Below are 21,881 nucleotides of genomic sequence, written 5' to 3'. Positions count from 1 at the left end.
TGTCACTGACTGTGTCCCAGCATGGAGCACTGACAGCGGAGCAGACGAGCAGCGCGACGTCTCGCGCGAGAAGAGAGCGGCCGAAGAAATACATTATGATAATGAGTGAGGTTACCAAGACGGTAGCGAGGGAACCGCGTATGACGTTGCTAACGAAATGACCGCATATTTTCATCTCGTTAATTTTACGGCGAGCTATAGCTGTACGCACTGGAGCACGCTCGCAGCAGGACACATTGGATAGTGGATGTTTACAAGAACGATTCCTCCTCCATATTGACGAACAACAGATTTTGTCGCGCAGATGATGAAGTGTCATGGCGACTTAGCTGATCTGCCTGTACAGGCTCCTGCTTGGGCACGTCCTATTTGTCTCTCGACTAGCCACCTCAAGCTGGACTCTTATTTTGGAATCGTGGAACACTTGGATAATGATTGAAGAATCAGATCGTCCAATGCGACGAATGTCTCGCCATATTTTGAACGATGAAAGGAGCGGAATGAAATCAAGGTACGCAGTGCAAGTGCAGTGTGACTTCTTCATCTGCAAAACTCCTCTCCCTACTGTCTGAGTTACTTTTAACGTCTATCATGTTTATCTTTTTTATATGGAGCACAATTGCGATGGTATGAGATGTCCTTTGTATACAATCATGTACTAGTATGTCTTAAATGTTGTACATGTACATCACTCGCATATATTTAGTGTTTGCATGTGATACAATTTTTATCGAAATAGAATATTTTGATCACGTATAAGTGTTTAGAAATTCCCTATGATTTCAAACAGAATCAAGAGTATAGCCTTCCGTTGCCGTGATGGGATATGCAGGAATGAATGTAGGGCTGCTTGAAAAGCGCGTCGGTAGTATGAGATACAATTTGCCCTTGTTATTTCCTGTACGTGTGTGGGTGTACATGGGTCCTGAATTGTTGTCCAAATTCTTTATAACAAAGAGATCGTTTGTAGTTTGCTGTATGCTGTCAAAGTGCAGCAGTTCATTCTGTGTGACTAACAAAACATTCCTGTATGTTTAATATTTTGCAAAAATGGTTTCTATACACCCTCGTTCCCTCTTCTCTTTCTCTCTCTCTCTCCTCTGTAGACGACCTTTCTGTCTATCCATCTATTCATTTATCGATGTTCATCTATATGTATATTTATGTCATTGTGTGTCTCTATATATATCTGCATCTATCCATCTAACTACAGATTCTATACCTACTACCGTAGGCCCTACATATTTTTATACCTACCTATTTCTGATTACATGCATTTTATCACTATCTATCCTTTTAAATCAATTTGTCTATCTATCTATATATCCGGATCTGAGTATCTATTTATATGTTCATCTGAAGTAACTTTACTCTATGCATCTTTTAAACATTCAGGTATTTTCCATCTAATGTGCTTGTGATACTTGATAGTACTTGTGAAATAGCATTTTGCCCGTGACTTGCACCATCTTTTTTAAAATCAGAGGTATAGTGCAGTGCCATGCATACACACAATTTGCGTAAGTTTCCCCATTTCTGAATAAATAAAAAGAATTTTACCAAATATATGGAATTTTAGTGAATGCAGAAATATCAATAAAATGTGTATACTGCGAAGTTGGAGGAAATCTGATGATCCGTTCAAAAGTTATGAAATATAGTTTCACTTAGAGCCATATACCATCATTGCTGGATAAGCAATCCACAACAATTTGTGATTGTATATAAAGTGGAGCAGTATAAAGAAAAATATTTAGAAGATTCCACAAAATATCTTCTTTAAAAAAAATACAAGGTACACACTGCCTGGGCTTGTTACCAAAGTAAAGGGAAATTGTGTTCCTCTTGCTTCCTGCAAGGAGGTGAAGCATATTGAGGCAAGTGTTTTATGATAATGATAAAGATATATATATGAAAATGTAAGAATTCTCCCTACATTTTCTTTTATATCGTTCCACTAGTGTTGTAGCCCTCTAATCCAGTGATGCATTGAATTAGATCAAACTTCATACTAAATGAATGGGTTTATCTGATTTTCTTTTAACTTCAGTGAAGTGTTCTTCTAATATTTTTGCATTCAGGGAAGAAGAAAATATTAGTATTATTAATATTAAAGGGTAATTTGTGGATTTTAACATTCTATATAGATACACAGGAAAGTAAAGGCATTTGCTAAGGGTCATTGTGAAGCTAGTGCCATATTTTGTCTCTACTGCATTATTTTATTTTCAGATCAGTTCAGTTCAGTTTTATCATTTCTTTTCACAGCTGAAGATGCATTTCATGCTAATTTATGATAAAGAGCACAGCTTACAATAAGAAAGTACCTGATACATAAAAGGTATCTATAGGGGCAGCACATAGGAAGAGTAATATAAAACGGAGATAACGGTATGTCCACACAACATCAAAGTGAATTGCACAGTTGAGATGTGCAACAGACCATCACTTATTTTTGGATGTATGGTATTTAGATTTGTCATTCAATTTGTTGTTTCATATAACATTTAAAGTACAATTTCTCACCCTGTTTTCATCAACCTATATGAGCAGTGTGAAATCAGATGAGTAGAAATGTAGAAACTTGGGTAAATAGGATTAATGCATTTAAATAGAATTCATAAGAAATTCATGGAATTGTAAAGTTTCATATGTTGTCACCCAGTAATGATATTGGTCACAACCACAAGTATGTGTATTAAATCAGCACCACCCTCCCTCAGGTTTGTACACAAATGTATCTTACCAGTCATGTTTTGTTTGTTTGTTTGTTTGTTTTTTTTATTTTATAGAATTATAGTGATCGCAAACCCTTCATCCCTGCGCGTCAGCATCGTTAGGAATAGATGATCACAAAAGGGGCAAAAATTTGATGAGAAGAATTTTGTGTCCTTTTAAATTTCATTTCTAAAAGGAAATTAAGAGCTGTGTGTTGGTCAGTAGGAGACCTGTGAGGCCAGGATATCATCACCTTGTCTAAGTTGCAAAGGGCCTGCTATGTGTTTGCTACTAGTTAACCCTTTCCATGCCAGGGACTTTGGACAGTGTGTACAATGCTATGTGCCCATCATGCACTTAAGGCACACAGAGGATTAATAGCACTGTTATGTGAAATCATGTAAAACTTGATACTTCCATAATATTCATCTCTATTTTTCTTTTCTAAACTTGATTGTTAACACCTCTATCATTATTCTGTCTGTTTGATTGAATAAGTCCCTCTGAAAATTTATGGGAGCCTGCATGAGCATGGTGTGGAACTGTACTGTAAGTGTAACTCACTTTAATAGGACTAGAAAAGGACATTAATACGACTTGAACTTGAGTAGGGTTGGACTCACTTGAAAATTTGTGTGGATATTGTGAGATGTGATCCTAAATATTTGCAACTACACTGTACTCAACATCAGGCATCACTAAGTAGCTGAAAAAAAGAAGAAGAGCCCAACGCACAGGAAGTAGCCTTACACTACTAAAGTCACTTGAATTCTTTCTTCCTGTTTTTGCATTGCCTTTTTGACAAAATATTGAAAATGATAGTTTATTCCTCAGATTGTATTGTTGGGTTTGAAGGAGTCAGTAAAGGATAAAACCCCACAAGCCTGTAAAAAGGACTTCATAGGTGTTATTGCTGTGAGTCCATGCACAGGTTGCAATGCATGATTTCTTTCTGGCAAACAGATTTTGAATTCATATTCATTCAGCCACTGCATCTGTGTTGTAAGAGAATTTATTGAGTGAATTGCTTGACTAACTCGTATGCAGTGAAGAACACACTTCCAACATGGAGATCACTTCACAATATACACATACTTATGTACATAGTTTTTGCTTTTCTTTCTTTGTTTGGCCCTGCCTAGCAGCAAATCACTTACCTGTGAAATACATTTCCGCTCACCAAAGTGAATGCACATGGATGGTTTGTGTTAATGAGTTATCAGTTGAGAGCATAGTTTTTTATCATTTATTATCCATGTTCACTGTGCATATCAGGACAATCTGAATTTACTCTGTGACCTGTGCATAAAATCTTTAAAAAAGGAGTAATTCTTGAATGCAAACAGTACTAATATATATGTAGTTTCTATACTTATATCGACAGCTTTGATATTTGTCTTTAAGTGTATCATTAACAGAACCAGTCAGACAGCTTGCTCATAGAATTGGGAAGACAAACACAAAACGAATTAACAAAACCACTTTGCACACTTGGCCTCTTGATGCGTTGCTTCTGTTGTTTTTTCCTTCCCCACTCACTTCCATTTCAATGGAAAATTGCCCATTTCTTTGTGTGCTTCTTTTTGCAATCTTTTTTCCTGAGGCTGCCATCACTATCCAGTTAAAACTCCATGGGCAGTATTCAGGAGGACCCCAACAAGTACCAAGTATTATCAAACACCTGCTTAAGATGGCAGACTCTTGCACTTTTCTTTTTTCTTTCAAACTGGAAATAAGTAATTGTATGTCTTCTGCGCCAAATACTACTACTACTACTACTACTACTACTACTACTACTGCTGCTACTATTACTACTACTACTACTACTACTACTACTACTACTACTAGTAGTACTACTACTACTACTACTACTACTACTACTACTACTACTACTATGACTACTACTACTACTACTACTACTACTACTACTAATAATAATAATAATAATAATAATAATAATAACAGTGTATCATTGACATCTTTGGTTTCATTGTATTTGTCCAAATGTTTTTAAAGATTATCATGGTTATTACAATGTGAATTTATTTTGTGAATTTTTTCACAAAAAAATGAACTATCAATTCATGTGTGTAATTTTTATGGGAAAATGCAGAAATAAAATCAAAGTGAAACTGAAAAGAGAATAAATTATTTGTCTTGAGATCAATAATGGGGAGTTAAGGTCCTTACTATAGTCATACATATGTCAGTGCTCACAGTCCAACATTATTTGTTTTTCTTTTGTTTGTTCTAACAGTCTTTCAAGTTCTGAGATATACCAAGAATAAGCTACAAGGTGTGTTGCTGAGGGATTATAGACGGCAGGCTCAAACTTTGGTAACAGGTTGAGAGGTGAAACACAGAAAGGATGCCGCGATCAAACAAACCCGATGGCCTGGAGATGAACAATCTCCAGCCGAAGCCGAGGGGCAACATGAGTCCCCGCTCACCCCTCACGCCCACCATCAAGCTCTCGAGGCCCCCCAGTAGCCTGGAGCGACACTCCGCCCTCTCCTTTACCCTCGTCAATGCCACGGAGGAGGTGGACCTGGTCAATGGGGGATTCATCAGTAACGACAAGCACAGCCACCCCCTACATCCCAACGGAAATGGAGGTATGGCTGCATCATTTCATTGTCTTGGGGCTTTTTGCGAGCTTTCGTACTAACCCATCTGTCGTAAACTTTTTATGAATACCTTGGGACGTTACACTAGATGTAGATCTTGAGTTGCATTCAGATGTGATGCAGTGCTAACTATTTGATCGGAAGTATTTCATACAAGGTGTATTCAATTTACTGCTGAAGATCTCACCTCACTCACGAGAGCCGACAGGAACATGGAGGGAAATTTCCCATTAACCCCCTCGAGACCATCAGCCTAAGAATCCAACTGACTTTATTTGTAGAACATACCGATGGAAAGGGAAGTGTTAATGTTGTCCAAATGTCTGGAAATGTGCCAGAGGGGATTGAACTTTATTCACATTGCCAGGTCTATATTCAGAATGTGTTTTGCTGTTTACTTGGGAACAGAGTTAAGGGATGACTGCACAATGAGCACATTTGGCATAGGAAAGACATATTATGGGTAAAACAGTGGTCGGTCTCATGTAAACCTGATGATACTAATGACAACTCTTGTCTCAAGGTTATTTCAAAGTAGTATTTAATATGGGGGAAAAAAAAAACCTGGTGGAGTAAACTCCTACCTACAATCTATGAAATCAAAGGGAATGATCAGCATAAGTAGGGGGCAGAATAGGATGAGTAAAGAGCTCTGACTTGATGTCACAATTAGGCATTATACTGTGGTTACCATAGGAACCAAAAGTCTTCATGCTGTCTGTCTCTACTAGAAGTTCTTGGGTGTGTGTGTGTGTGTGTGTGTGTGTGTGTGTGTGTGTGTGTTTAGGTGGAATTTGAATTGAAAAATGCGTCTTTGTGCATGAGAATAGTGGTTTCTCTTCAACACAAGATTCAGATAGCTATATCTAGGCATGTGACCATATTGGTATGAAAGGCTTTTACCAGTTTATGATGTTTATGCTCTGTTGAAGTTATATAGGACCCTGAGAGTATGATCCCGAGGTTGATAGTCTGATAGAAGTTGAATGGTGGACAAGGCATCTATGTTGTACAATCTATATGTTGTGTATATATACATGAATCAGGAAGTGATTAACAAATAATATTCACAAAAGCATGACAGATGCAATCTTACAATTTACACCATAGACAAGTAGTACAGTTACAGGCCTAAAGATTGTTCCTCTGAAAAACAGAACACAATGCTCCCATCCTCTCCCACCCCACCAGTTTTGTAGCCCCAGTAATCATGAATATTGTTTTCACAATATAAGTCCTACCATAGTTTTCTTGTCTTTCTCCCAGGCAAACAGCATCTTGTCACTTAACACTCTGCATACATTACATTAAATCAAAATAAATGTGGAGACTATAGTGTCATCATTTCTTCCAGTCCACAAACCTTTCATGAAGTTTCTAAACCAACCTCCGTTGACTTGCAGTGGCTAAAACTGACAGTGAGCCAGCAAACAAGAGAAGCAGCAGCAGTATCGCCTCCCCACACTTCCCGTCCCCCGTGGAGTCTTGGACCAGCTCTGGGGGGTCTGTGACGGTGAACCACACCAACGGAGATGTTGCAGGTCACCAGAACAGGTGCATGACCTTTGCTGCTAGCACACCATTGTATGATCTTAAGACAGATAGCGGTGAAAGACAGGCAACATTTTGCAACAGTTTTCTTTATGTTTTCTCAAATTTCTTCTCGGGATTTAGAGCTTTATTTTGTACCTGTAGGCCTACTTTATTTATAGATTGCAAGACAAGTGGACAAATGGTTTACAAATATACAGTAGTCTGCTTTTGTCTCTTATATATCTTCTGATTTTGCGAATTTGAGATCTACCATGGAATAGATGTTCATGAAAACAGAGAGATAGAAAATTAGTTGAATGAACAGACAGACGGACAAACAGGTTGATACATATAGATTCAGTAGATATAGAAATATATTGATAGCAAAATGAGAGAAGACAGGCAGATGTTGACAGATGAAGAGATAGTATTATAGATATAATATGAATAGAGGACTGAAAAGAGGTAGGTCTACATAATTGTATTCACATCCTTGGAATTATCACTGCGAAGTAAATAGACTGTGTGATATTTCCAAAGAAATGCTGTTATGATAATTATTCAGTATAATATTATAGAGCAACAAGCCATCAATGTTATCATATTCCTCATTGTTTTCTTTGAGCACTCACAAGTTTTCCATTCTCTTCAGATAAATATGTTTTTACAGGATGGTTTATATATTTTTATCCTACAGGATGACTAAAACTAACAGATTAGGCATGGCTCGACACTAACTTTTTTGTTTGGTGGCCCGATGGGGCCACCAAAATCTTAAATTTCAAATATTTGGTGGCCCGAGAGAAAAAATTGTTGTCCCGAAAAAAAACCCAATAAAAAAATATTAAAAGTCCTTTTTTTTAATGAGTCAAATATTTAAGTCATACTCTGGTTTCTAAATTCTCATTTCATTTCATTTTATTTCATATCATTTCATTTTGTTTCATTAATTTCATTTTATTTTTGTAATTGACACCACTATTTTCACGGATGCCGTAACCTCTCCTGTCCTGAAAGAGAATGAAGATGAGTGAGCAAGACATGATATGGAAATCGCTGTTGGCTCCATTCTCACTTTTCGGTCACAGGAATGGGGCATTTACGGTGTCCCAGAGACTCCAGCCGCCAAACAACACGGGGAAGTCGAAACGCCACAGTCTGCCTCTCCCTGGCTGCGTGGACTCCACCAGTCTGTACAGCAAGTCATCCGGCAGCTCCCTGTCACTCAAGGTGAGGGCATCCCTGATGATGGAGATAGATGATAGTGGTAGTCGGGGGGCCCCGCCCAGCTAGCCTTGCTGTCAGAGTGTGTAGACATATCATCAGACTGGTGTGTTTTCTCCTGTGACATCACATTCTGACACAATAGGCTGTGTAATGATGCAATTGTAAACTGCAGTAACCTGAAATATTGTACTGTATGGTTTGACAGCGTGTGTAATCAAAATAGAATGTGGTTAAGCTTTTGCTAATTGCATGTTGTAACAGAGCGATTTTGGCACAGGTAAAAAAACCTGGAAGTGGCATCAGAAAATCAGGAAGTTGTGATAAAGACCTTGTTTTGTTTTGTTTTGTTTTTTTGGCTTGTTTGCTGATGAAACCTGGAAGGGGCACCAGAAATATAAACTGGGCCCCCCCCCCCTCCCACTTTTAAATCCGTGGCGCTGGCCATGTTATCAGTTGGCAGTATCTAACCACACGCCAACTGTAGGCCTATATGACCACATGATTTTCAGGAGGACATAAAAAACAAGTAATCTTTTTTTTTTTTGGTAATATTGGCTATCAAGCAAAATATTGAGATGCTTTGGTGAGAAGCACAATCATGTAGAAGTACTTTGTGATATTATTGCCATTATCCTAGATTGTGGAGAATATTGTCATCATCAGAATGATTTTCTTAATTCTTTGCGTGGTAGGATGTGGCTGATGTGTCCAATGGTGGCCCCCACACCAATGGTGACAGCTCTCACAGTGTCAACCTGCTCCCACACAGCTACCCATCACCCAGCAAGAGCAGTGTGTCACCATGGAAACGCCTCTTCAAGAGGAAAACCTCCGTTGGTAGTGAGCCGAGCAGTTTCAGCGATGCCAGCTGGATGAGCGGGTGTGAAATTGTTTCTCTCTGCTGACATTTCGTGTGTTATGTTTGCCTGTATGGAAAATGCTGATCCCTTGGCTATCAAACCTCTGTAATTTTGAGTAAGGTCTCATTGATGGATACCATTTTAAGATCAAATTAAGATAATTCATTTTCCAATTTTGTATCAACTTTGGCTCTCTTTTAATAGTAATCTGTTACATCATGAAGCCTTATACTATGTTGATTTTAAGTAAAATCTTGAATTTTTAAATTCATATCAAGAAGGGAAATTCAGTGAGATTTCTGTTTAAACTAAGGGCAGACTATTGAGGTAATGACAAATATTTCATCTCATCTAATTTGCATAATTGTGACTGATATCACTGTCTTTTTAGGTATACCAACTTCAACCATTTCATACATATCAATGTATTCCATTATTTCATTGAAATATCACTGTTTGGGGGATGAGATTTGAATTTGTATCAAGTCAACATGTAAGCACACTGGATTTTGTTCTCAAATTGCTTAAGTTTCAAAATCTTAGCCAATGTTATGATGTTTCATCTTCAAATGCAATGAGGACATCAAAGTTTATGAATTAAAGTTTTCAATTTTTCCAGAGCTGAACTTGATGATGCTAGTGACAAGAAACCCAGGCTTCAGACCCTGGTTCGGTCCATCACGCGACGGGTCGGCAAACTGAGGAACAATGAGGTGGCACCCTTGTCCTCACAAAACTCCAGTCTGGCCCCACCCCAGGCTGCACCTGAGGCAAACAATAGTGAGTTGGGATGTGTGCTGTTACTCCCCTCCCCACCCCCACCCTATTTTTCTCTCTATTTTTTTTCTTATTCTTTCTGTCTATCTTTAGAACTTTTTTTTCTCATTCTTTCCGCCTTTCTTTTTATTTTGTCAGAGTATCTATCATTATTTGTACTTCTACACCCCTTCCTCTTACTTTCGCTTTTTGTTGTATCATTATATCTCTCTATATTTAGATTATATACATATATGTAGGCATTATTTTTTCTTCCTCTATCTATTTCTCTTTTCTGATTTTCTCTTTTACTTGATCTTCTATTGGCTGATGTCATAAAGGAAATGTTATTTCATAGAAGTAACATGTAAGAAAGGTCATATATATAATTGATATCTTTGTTTCATTCAATGTGCTCATGGCCATATAGTTGTCAGATATTTGATTCAAGAGATAGATATCACCCTGTATAAAGCTTTGCTGCTTTTTTTGCTCTAATAAGAAAATAAATTGCCTTCTGATTCCAGTTTAATAAGACGTTTCTTCAGCAGAGCGTGTTATACATTGCACTCTTTCCAGTTGTTATTATAAGTGTATGGTCACAAATAGGCTCCTTCTCTGTGAGATAAAGCATGTTGATGCATTTATGCCATTCATATTCTTGTGTTTGCCCATCTACCTTTATGTAGCTCTCAAACCAACCAGTGTGCGCAAGCGGTTGGACTCCTTCGCTCCGAGCAGCATCGGGGATGTGGCGGACGAGATTCACTTCAAGAACTTGAAGATCGGCCATTTCTCTGGTCTCCTGGATCGCATCAAGTCCATCCGATTTCCAGAGTACTTTGACCCCCTAGGTAAATCACATCTCAAGTCTTTGCTGTTGGGGCGACAAAACCTGGTGTCTCAAAAAATGTCAGATGTTCAGGAGAGAAAAAAAAAACATGGCAACCAAAGTAATGTAACAAATGGTATCACCTTTCCTTGGACATGCTGTGGTGGCTTCATTTTTGGGATAAGACAGCTAGGAATTGTACAGGACATCACAGATTATCTAAAAATTAATCCAGAAAAGTGATTTTCACTACTTTCAAAGTTGTCACCAAAATTTGAGATACAAAGTCATGTCAGCCCAGCGACAAGTCACACAGGCATGTACTTGATGGTCTTTACATTTAGACAGCATTGTTTGTCATAGTGCACAAGTTTGCTCTGTGATTAGATTAAAGTTTTCTTTTCTTTTTTTCTGCAAAGATGTCCTATGCAGTTTTCAGCTGCACCTCTTGGTGGGCCCCTCAGTATGTTTTGTTTTCTCTTACATTTTTTGTATCAGTCTTTTTTCCTCTTACAATGCTGTGTTTGATAGATACCCTTGCAATCCTTTAAAAAAAACTTTATGTTCTTGTACTAAACAAGTTTACCAGTATTTCTCTACACTCATCATTCAAATGACATTCAACATAGTGTGCTTATTTTCTTTGTGAATAAAAACCCTCAAATATCTAATACAAAATATCACATTATTCTAATACTGTTATCTAAAATGTCAAATCAATCAGCGTTTCCTGCTCAGTTTCCTGCTCGAATTCATTTATTTGTGTACAAAATCACATAATTGATATAGCAATGACCTTATGAAGTTGTACAAAATCACATGATTAATATAGCAATATTCTTATGAAGTTGTTTTCACTATTGGCTTATAATGGAGAAAGAGAGAGAGAGAGAGAGAGTTACAAACTTGTCATTATTCATAAAAGTGTCACGGCTAACAGGAACTATTTATTCAAGGTCAAACAGTTATTGGCAGCAACACAATACACAATGACGACTCTCAGGTTTGATTGACAGCGGCCTTCTGTCATCCTGACAGTGTCATTGCGATGTTATTGGGATGAGTAAGCCCAGAAAATCCTAGTTACCCATCTCAGATGAGTATGGCATTATAATGCATGACTGCAAATGCTCAAGGATTGTCAAGAAGTGTCAATCAACTCTTAACAAGTTACATTCATTCCTCCTTTGGCCAAAATGTACTTTGCTTCGCTAGAGTTATATCATTCTGAAGGGAAAAATAAAATCAAAGTTCAAGAAAATAGATATCAGTTTTTGTGCAGTATTCATGGAATAAAGAATCCTATTTTTTATATTGTGCACCTGCAATGAAAAAGAAAAAAAAATAATGGGTAATGTTGAAACTAAGGTGTAAATATGAATATCACTATGATAGTTTGTGTGATCCAAAAAGGTATAAATTCAGTTGGTCCAACTGCATGTTGTCTGAGTGGAATTATGGGGTCATAGAAACGAAGCGTGTACCGAAGTAATATTGCTCAGTGCAGAGTTAGTATAGTAGGTATCCCCTGTCAAAGCAATTGGTAAAAGGAAGTTACAAACAATGGACATAATTTATGCAGGAATTTGCAGCTGGATTGGGATATGTACCCACCCCACCCCCCCCCCCCCACACACACACACACAAACACACATACATACAACCATGCCAGTATTGTCATCTGTGTAGCAGGATGGGTCAAGGGCAGAGTGTATTGTTTTCTTTGCACTGGTCAAGAATGAAAGCTTTACAAAGCAGAACAAAAATAGTAGGGCCATTGAACCAAACCAATGTTTGTTTACCACTGAATACTGATATGCCTGTTTTTCAATTCTGGATGAGAAAAAAGGAAGATAATGAAAAAGAGCTGGATAGATAGAGTGGGGGAGAAAGGTGAGAGATAAAGAGTGAAAGAGAGAGAGAGAGAGAGAGTGTGTGTGTGTGTGTGTGTGTGTGTGTGTGTCCCTGTTTCCTAGAGGTAGTGTACCAGCACTTGTAAGCACGTACACACTGTTTGTCGAGTCGGGCATTAATGAGTGTCATTGATACACAGGTTTACAGGGTAATTGATCATTACCTCCATCACATACCCTTGAAGCAAGTTTAATCTCATGCACGGAGGTGAAGTCTCACTTCCCTTAGGTTATACTGCACCCAATATTTGTACTGCAGTAGTTTGTAACAGATGTGTTTAACGCATCCTTAATAAGGAACTAAGTGCATGTCGATTTGTGTTGATTCATGATACGCTCAATATCACTTATGTGACAAAATGCATGTCTAAATACATTCCATAATTATATTTGACAATTTTTGACCATTTTTCTTCGGATTACTTGGCACCCCCCCCCCCCCCCCAAAAAAAAAAAAAAAGAATCCAAAGCAAGATTCTCCTCATCTGGCAATCATTGCTAAAGTACAAACATGTTTAACAAAAGTCATTGCAGAGAACACGCATGCACACACATCCCCTATAAACAAGTTTATATTCATATGTTCATATATTGATGCATCTATATTTATGTATTTATTTTTCATGTATTATATATTCATATGTTCATGTGTATGTTTCTATTTCTATATATTTCTATATCTATATATTTATATTATATTTACATATTTATATGTCTGTATATGAGTGCATGTGTGGGCATGTAATTAAATATTTCAGCATGTATTGTAGGTTTGGCATGCTCCCATGGGATAGAAGTTATTGCTTGGAAAAGCGCCCAAATTTTGTATTGTTGCACCAAAAGCCTACTTTGTGTTCTCATATGGTGGTCATACAGCTGCGTACATGCTGCATTCAATGGGGATGAACTTGAAGAATGTGATATCTTGTGGTTTTCAGCGTGCTGGCTGTTTGCCCTGTCAGCATAAATATTGCTTGCACTGGGAGTGAAGTCCTGCTAAAGAGCTGTAAATAAAGAATGCCTCTACAGCTAGAAAGCAATTATAATTAGTTGTTTAGCATGTGACCTCCAAGGTCAGCCCTGTATGTACTTCCTACGCTTGCTGGGAGGGATCATTACAAATACAAAAGGTTGCGTGTACTTCCCGTGAAAAAAACAACAATAACAAAAACAACAACAACAACAAAAGAACCCAAAAGCTACTAATTGGTATGAAAATCAGAATGCTTGCATTTTGCCGATGCTTGCGATTTGGATATCACTTTCAAAAAGGAAATATAGTTTGGTTCAGAAGGCCAGTTGATGATGAGCTTTGATTTTCATATTCATATATCTATTTATTGTTATTCTTAGTGGATAGCATTGTGATATTGCAGGTGATCAACAAATTTCCCTACATCAACATAAATAAGCACCGACCATGTCAGTGTTTTAGTAGTAGCCATGATGAAAAATCATACGCATACATACTCAGACTGGATTCGAACCAGCAACCTCTTGATGTAACCAGACAGGTGTCAATTATCCACTAAACCATAGAGCTTGTGTCTCACAGCCAGTGCTAGTTCTAATACCTTTAAGAACTTGATGCAAGAATGTCATTTATTTGAATAAATACACAGCATCTGCTACAAGCCTCTCCATGAATTTAAGTGTGGTATATGTCTTCATACTGGTTTCCCAAAATTGTGCAGGAGGCGTTTGGATTGCTTGGCTCTGTGTTGTAACACTGGCATTTCTCTACAACGCCATCGTCATCTTCTTGCGCGGCTCGTTCGTTAACGCGTACCAGCACCCGGATAATCTGGCCTGGTGGCTGGTCTTTGACTACCTGTGTGATTTCATCTACCTGATGGACATGATGCTCTTCAGGGCTCGCCTCATGTTCTTTCAGTCCGGCCAAGGCATTGTGAGTTTCTGAAAAGACAGTAGTGGTCACAATGTGAGGCAAAGGATTTAAAGGGATGGTATTTAGTATTGGTGGGAATGAGGATTTGAGCCTTTTACTTTTTGCAAGATGCTAAGAAACCACTTATAAGATAACAATACAAAGCCTACCATTCTAAGAGCAATTCAAAATTTATAAAATGGAAATCGGTTTTGAAATGGCTTAGACATTCTAAAACAAAGTAAAACAAAGGGATCCTAATAAAAGATGGGTCCCACCTATTATTAGGATCCCTTTGTTTTGGATATCTCAGCCATTTCAAAACCAATTTTCATCAAATAAACGTGGAATTTGTCTGGGAATTAAAAAAATTTATATTTCATATTTCGTAAGAGGTTTCTAACTATCTCACCAAGATACATATATTGTTAGGTTAGGTCTCAACTAGAATTATCAATTGCTCTATGTTGAAGTTGAGATCAACAGAGGTAAATTATCACACATAATGTATAAGCAGAGCAGTGAGAGTTTCATTACAATGGGACTGAAAAAAAGAAACTTCACAAAATGTTCAGTTTTTGCATGTTATGCAATATCATAAAGACAGTAATATCAGAGATTAAACTTTGTTTGAGTCTTCAAAGGCCCTCCTGCTGGGACTTCTCTTGCAATTACTACAGCAAGTGCCCTTGTCAGAGCCGAGGGTGCTTCCCCCCCCCCCCCAGCTTTTTTGCACAATACATAGGAATTTTTTATTTGTTTTGCTTGTTAACTGATGAAACTAGGAAGTGGCAGCAGAAGTTGCACTGAAGGCCTTTTTTTTGGCTTGCTTGTTAGCTGATGAAATCCGGTAGTGGCACCAGATATATAAACTGCCCCCCCCCCCCCACTTTTGATATCGTGGTGCCTGCCGTGTTTGTCAGTAGCCTGGCTCACCCCCAGTCTTCGGCTGCTGTACGCAGTGAAATATTGCCAGTTGGAGACAAATTTGATTGGCTGCTAGTTTCATCAAAATAAGTGACTGTAATACAGGTCTTCAATTTTTGTAATTTGTCATCTCCGGAGGAATACATACTGGCTAACTGAAGCAGCTAGTTTGCAGCTATAGACCTTTGATTTAATAGTCCACTTTGATAGATTTGTTTGTAATTATTAAGAAGACAAATCAGGATCCTGATTTAAGCAGGTATTTTGGCATTGACATTGTTCCTATACCCTGGGCTCAGCACTAGATTTTTTTTTTCTCTGGTGGCTCATTTGGTCCACAAAAATCATTGAATTAATTGAAATGTTGGTGGCCAGAAAAAAAGAAATATAGTGGCATCAAATGAAAGGAAACTTAGCAATCTACTTTGAATCTTAGTTTCCTGATCGAGTCGCAAAAAGATTATACTTTTTGAAAGTTTGGTGACCTGAGGTAAATTCTTGATGGCCCTGTGCAACCAGGACACCACAAATTTTGAGCCCTGCTGTATGCCTCTTTTAAAATTAATGACGGCATGGTTTTACAGTTAGTGTCACCGTTAAGGCATTTGCTTGGTTTGTTAATTGTACTGAGTATTTTTTAAAACTATATTATAAATTATAATCAATTTCTTGTAGCATTGACATTCATACAGACATGTTGTAAATATTATTGTGAGTTTGTAATGACAGCTGACACCTCAGCAACAACTGGAATACTCACAGGAATACTCGCAGCTGATTGATGGTTTTTTGATTGCTGCCATATGGCAACTGAAATATGAGATTTTCAAATCACGATGTTGAAAAGCCTTTTGCAATAGAAGAAGCGGCAATTGGAAAAATTGTGATTTTGTCATCACTTTTGCTCTTCCCACAGACTGACAAAAGATGCATGCTGACCCACTACACTTCATCTCAACTTTTCAAGGTGAGCAGTTATTTGTACAGCACCCCCTCAGTGAATTCATAGGAACTGTGCTTTCCCCTTTTTTTTCTGTTCTCTTACTATTTTTGTTTTGATATACCGTAGTATTTAGGTCCTATGTATGTTTCATGTTGCTATGGTCATTGCCATTGTGATTTGATCTGTCTGGACTGCAACACATGGCAGTGCTGACGAATATGTTTTTTTATAACAAAATCATCATTACCATGGTGATGATGATATCATGATGATGATTATCATTATCATTATCATCATTACAATCATCTTTATCATTACTGAGTATGTTAGTAATACTACTACATCTATAGTGCTATTTCCTTCAATCTTGGCAACATTGATTCCTATCTTAATCATTCAAATTATTAATCAACTAATCAGTCAGTCATAGTTGATCAGTAAATCAATTGATCAATCTATGAGTCATGTAATCAAATCCATCATTAGATAAATCAATCAACAATTAATCAGTTGCTTAAGTGATCAATCAATTAATTCATTAATCAATCAACCAACCCATCAAATCAATGAATCAATCAACTAAGTAATCATGTAGATGATCATTTTGATCAATAAAACAAATCCAATCAATCAGTCAATCATTAAATAAATTTATTGCTTAATCAAATCTATCCAGAGATCAATCACTCAGGCAGTCATTCAGTCCATTATTTCATCAATCAATCAATCAATCAATCAATCAATCAATCAATCAATCAATCAATCTATGAATCAATCAATCAATCAAGCAATCAATCAATCAATCAATCAATCAATCAATCAATCAATCAATCAATCAATCAATCAATCAATCAATCAATCAATCAATCAATCTCCACATTCTTGTCACACCTGCAGCTTGATGTCTTGTCCCTGCTGCCGCTTGATTTCTTCTACCTGCTGATGAGAGACGTCCAGCCCCTCTTACGTCTGCCCCGTCTCCTCAAGTTCAACTCCTACCTGGAGTTCTCCCAGAAGTTTGAGAACAAGTCAAAGTCAGCTCATGGAATCAGGTCAGTTACCGTCACACCTTGATGGACATTAAAGGGATAGTATAGTTTTGGTTGAAATAGGGATTCAGTTTGATAATGAGAAACCACTTATGAAATATGAAAGAGCATATAATTCTAAGAGAAATTCAGAGATTATTTGATGAAAATTGGTTTTGAAATGGCTGAGATATCTCAAACAAAGCGATCCTAATAAAAGGTGGGACCCGCCTTTTGCGAGGATTGCTTTGTTTTACTTTGTTTTTTTATATCTCAGCCATTTCGAAACAGATTTTCATCATGAAAAACCTTGAATTCCTCTTAGAGTTGTGTGCTCTGTAATCACAGAGTGAATTCTAAATATTTCAATAAAAATTTAAAAGCTGAATCCTCACCACAACCAATACTATACCATCCCTTTAACTTATACTCATTCTACCAAAGTTCAAGCTTCATGCTACAGTATCCCACAATCAGATAGTGTCTGTGAACATATAGCTACAGTCTTGATCAAGGCCTATGGTTATACCTCTCTTTTTTGCTATTTCTGTTTGTCAAATTTTGCACTAAATCTCGCAATCATGCAAATAGCTCCCCAGTTGCTTCTTGGCATTGTGATGTGATGCTACACAGCTTGATACAATGCAGAGACTCCAACCCCAAGCACCTTCTGATCTGGAGATTCTCCCGCCCGAAACCCCTAGCAAACGGGAGACTCCAAGTTGATGTGTGCGAAGCGCGAAGTTCCTAGGATTCTAGATGTTCTCTGGTGCTATCTAAGGCTTATTTCTTCAACATACGATAGAAATAAGTAAGAAATCCTCTCCACGGGGAGACACAGAACCAGGGCGGGAGAAATCAAATCTCAAACGGGAGAACGGGAGATTGTGCAAAAATGGGTTTTCGGCGGGAGATCTCCCGTCGAAAACGGGAGAGTTGGAGTCTCTGACAATGTGCTGCAATACAACATAACACAATACAAATGATAATATCCTGCAAAATGATTGCCACCAAAATGCCATCATACAGTACTGAGTTTGCTGCTGTTGTCATGTTAACTTGGTGTTATTTTTTTATATACTTAAGCTGCTATTCCATTGGCATTATATCTTTGCTATGCAATGATATGTTTACCATATGTTTGAAATCTATAATTTCTGTGCAAATGTGTGGTGAATAATATGTGGTTCAACCCTAAACCTTAAACAGCCAAACTGCAAGACAGATAACATATGACATTGTTTTGACATCATGATGGCTCAATAACTTAATAAAAAATATCAATCTCTGCTGATTGATATGCATAAGACATTCCAATGCATGAAAGCACACTACACCATATGAAAGCTTTGATTACCTTTATCATGTTTTTCCTGCCAGAAATATATGAGAATATATCTCCTTACTAATAACTGTTTACTGCACTTTTCTTATTCAACTGTCCATGTGGAATATGAACACTGTACTATAAATCTGGTCCCAAAGCATGTGCAGCATTTATTTTCAACCCTTGTATATCAAAGTTTCACATTGGCATGATATCTACCACAGCATGCAGGGTCATGTAGAGCATATTTATATTATATGTTGAGCATATACAATTGTATTATGTTGAGCATATATTATGTGGAGCATATATAGCATATATTGTGTTGAGCATATTTTGCGTATCATGTTATGTTGCATGATATTTCAGGTGGCATAGTAACATATATTATATGTTCCATGTATATATGTATATATTTCAAATGACAGTATTGTTGTACAATGGCTTTCATTGTCTGGCTGAGTGTATTTCTAAACCTCATTTTCTCTTCAAGGGTGTTTCGTATGGTCTGTTATCTGCTGTACATGATACACCTCAACACCTGCCTGTACTACTCCATGCTGGTATGGGAGGGTATCACATATGATGAGGAGCGCAATGAGGACTGGACCTACCTTCCTGCGGATGGTGATCCGTAAGTCACCTTATATTGCTAGTATTTATTTGCTTGCAGACCTCTGCTACAATCAGCCACTCACATGTGAACTTTGCCTCATACAGAGCTGCCACCATGTTTTTGCAATGTATAACATATTATGCATATATATTTTTTCATTAACATGAAGTAAGAAATTGTGTTTTTTTTTCTTCAACTTTATTTGGCACATTTAGCATGTTGACTCTCCAAACTGCGATTACAAGATTCCCCCCCCCCCCTTTTTTTTTTGGGGGGGGGGGGGGAGGGGGAGGGAGCGGTAGCCCTTAGTATATTATCACCTTGTGATTATCTGTGCTTTTCAATCTGCATAGATAAGCAGCCCTGCTGATATATAAAATAATTGTGTTGTAAACAGCCTGATCTCAATTGTAAAGAGTGCATTTGCATTTGGGGAGAACCAAATTTAGAAACAGAAGAGTGTTTGCATGAGAAGAGTGTTTTGCCCATTGGATGCTCTTTGCCTATTAGCTTGCTATAAACCCACTTTCAGAAAACAGGAAGGACAAGTAGGTCAGCTAGCTAGCTGCACCCGTTTGGGAGTGTTGGTTTGATTGTGTGACCCTTGTCTGGTATCAAACTGTTTTGCAATAATTCAAGCAGCTGATGTTCTGATCTATAGGCACAAGTTTAAGAACTAATGAGGCATGTTCTGTCCTTGTATTCTTGTGTTGTTGTTGTTGGTGGTGGTGGTGATGGTAATGTTGTCATTATTTGTTGTTGTTGTTGTTGTTGTTGTTGTCATGTTTATTGGGGACTGGTAAATCAATCATCCATGGATAATTGGTATTTACCTGCTGCCTCAAATGAGTTGTTAAATTTTGAATGAAATAGTGTTTCAATGAGGTGATTACCAGCATTTTGTCCAAGGTGCATGATGTTCTTGCTTGAAGTGATAGGAAGAAACAGTAAACATAAATGAAAGAAATCGGAATACCACCCAACCCTTAGACCCTAACCATAATCAGGCCGGAGGTGGGGAAACTGCCCCCCTCCCCTCGACATTTCGTGCAATAATTCTGCACCGCGAGAAGACCTCAACGCGAGGCTTCTTGACTTTTTTTCTTTGAAGTCTAGCACAACTTTTGAGACCAAATTTGCAACATACCATTATGAAGCCACGGCCATTTTTATAATTGTATGTCAGCCCAAAATGGGCATAATTTTGGGATTTTGTGTACATTTCCTTTGGAAAACAATGCTCTGTCATGAAACTCATAAAAACTTGAGTATTTGTACTATTTATCTATTTGATTGATTTATGGTAGAAAAGTGGTCAATGACAATTGCCATTTAAAAGAAAAAAGAAAAAAAAGAGTTTAAAAAACAAAGAAATACATAAGAAATTCCAAAAACAATAAAATACATAAGAATTTAAATAACTTTTGGAATTTTTCATGATGTACAATTGTTGAGGGCGGAATCAGCCCCCCCCCCCCCCCATAAAGACATTGAAATTATAAATTTCTGATGTCATGTATTCCTATATAAGTGCTCGCATAATACATGGATGATTGTCATTTGATCTATTTTGTGTTATGTTCTCCAAAGCTACATCCGATGCCTCTTCCGATCTGCCAAGACTCTGATTGTCATTGGAAATCTGCCAGCTCCACAGACCAATGCTCAGATCATCTTCATGAACATAGATTTCATGGCTGGGGTCTTTGTCTTTGCATCCATGATTGGACAGGTGAGACTGCTTCAATAAGTTCTTAGGGTGCATTCGAGCGCTCTGAAGTGAACTATTAAAAGCGAACTTAACTAAAGTGTACCTTACTGAACTGTGCCAGATTTGGAGTGTTTGAGTGCTCTGTTGAAAAAGCATACCTCATGAACTAAAGTGTACTGTACTGAACTGTGCCAGATGTGGAGCGTTCGAGTGCTCTGTTGTAAAAAAGCGTACCTCATGAGCTATTTTTAGAGGGAGCCAGGCATTTTGTAGCAAAGAGAATGAACTTTTTGTATTATGATGTATGTGCATGTTCCGTGCATTCTTCACATGGGAACTTTTGGTTCGCTTTTGGAACCCTTTTGGAGCACATCAGGAAGTGGTTCACTTAATTGGCTCGGTTCAGTATGGTATGGTACACTTTAGGAGCGTTCGAGTGCTCCTCTGGCATGAGTATGGTATGGTACGGTTTGCTTTAAGAGAGCACTCGAACGCACCCTTAGATAAGGAAGAGTGAAGGTCAAGCCTCCAAAAAGTCGTGTCAGTACTGGTATACAACCATGAGATTTGGAAGAATTTGGACATCCTGGTAGCCTTTTTAGCTTTCGTAATGTGAGCTTTTCAGTGGTAAATAACTCATGTAGTCTAAAGCTTACTAATATAAAGAAATATTGAATGGAAATTGATAGATAGTTCAGACTACTGTGGTCTAAGTCATAAACCTATGAATGGGACTACAGTAAAGTATGTACGACTATGGCATTGTTCGATCTCACATAGATGTAGACTTATTAGCTGTTACCTTATGGCACAATCCATTAAGTAGTGACAGGAAGTGAGGCAGGGGACTGTGGGATGTTGGGTCAGGGTTCACTGGCTGTAAAAAGCTCTGTACATGATGCCATCATCCAAGTTATATTTGCTACAGATTATCCCATAGATCAGTAATTGTAGCGTTTGTGCGAACCACAGAAT

The 21,881-nt window shown here is 37.8% G+C and overlaps 1 protein-coding gene across 1 annotated transcript in view; it reads left to right on the top strand.

Annotated features, from left to right (window-relative positions):
* The first annotated feature begins 290 nt into the window (after positions 1 to 290).
* Positions 291 to 21,881, top strand: part of LOC139742134 (uncharacterized) — a 33,791-nt gene continuing 12,200 nt past the window's right edge. Inside the window, exons 1-12 of the mRNA XM_071652702.1 lie at positions 291 to 511; positions 4,976 to 5,333; positions 6,749 to 6,899; positions 7,967 to 8,108; positions 8,798 to 8,985; positions 9,585 to 9,745; positions 10,411 to 10,575; positions 14,161 to 14,375; positions 16,198 to 16,248; positions 17,122 to 17,276; positions 19,073 to 19,213; positions 20,786 to 20,927. Coding sequence (XP_071508803.1) covers positions 5,087 to 5,333; positions 6,749 to 6,899; positions 7,967 to 8,108; positions 8,798 to 8,985; positions 9,585 to 9,745; positions 10,411 to 10,575; positions 14,161 to 14,375; positions 16,198 to 16,248; positions 17,122 to 17,276; positions 19,073 to 19,213; positions 20,786 to 20,927 — 1,758 coding nt within the window. The 5' untranslated portion in view covers positions 291 to 511; positions 4,976 to 5,086. The remainder of the gene's footprint in view (positions 512 to 4,975; positions 5,334 to 6,748; positions 6,900 to 7,966; positions 8,109 to 8,797; positions 8,986 to 9,584; positions 9,746 to 10,410; positions 10,576 to 14,160; positions 14,376 to 16,197; positions 16,249 to 17,121; positions 17,277 to 19,072; positions 19,214 to 20,785; positions 20,928 to 21,881) is intronic.

Source organism: Diadema antillarum, unplaced genomic scaffold, assembly GCF_040938485.1.
Source record: "Diadema antillarum isolate AM-2024a unplaced genomic scaffold, OU_Dant_1.0 seq00000981_RagTag, whole genome shotgun sequence".
Lineage (NCBI taxonomy): Eukaryota > Metazoa > Echinodermata > Echinoidea > Diadematoida > Diadematidae > Diadema > Diadema antillarum.
This window is presented reverse-complemented; position numbering and strand designations above follow the sequence as displayed.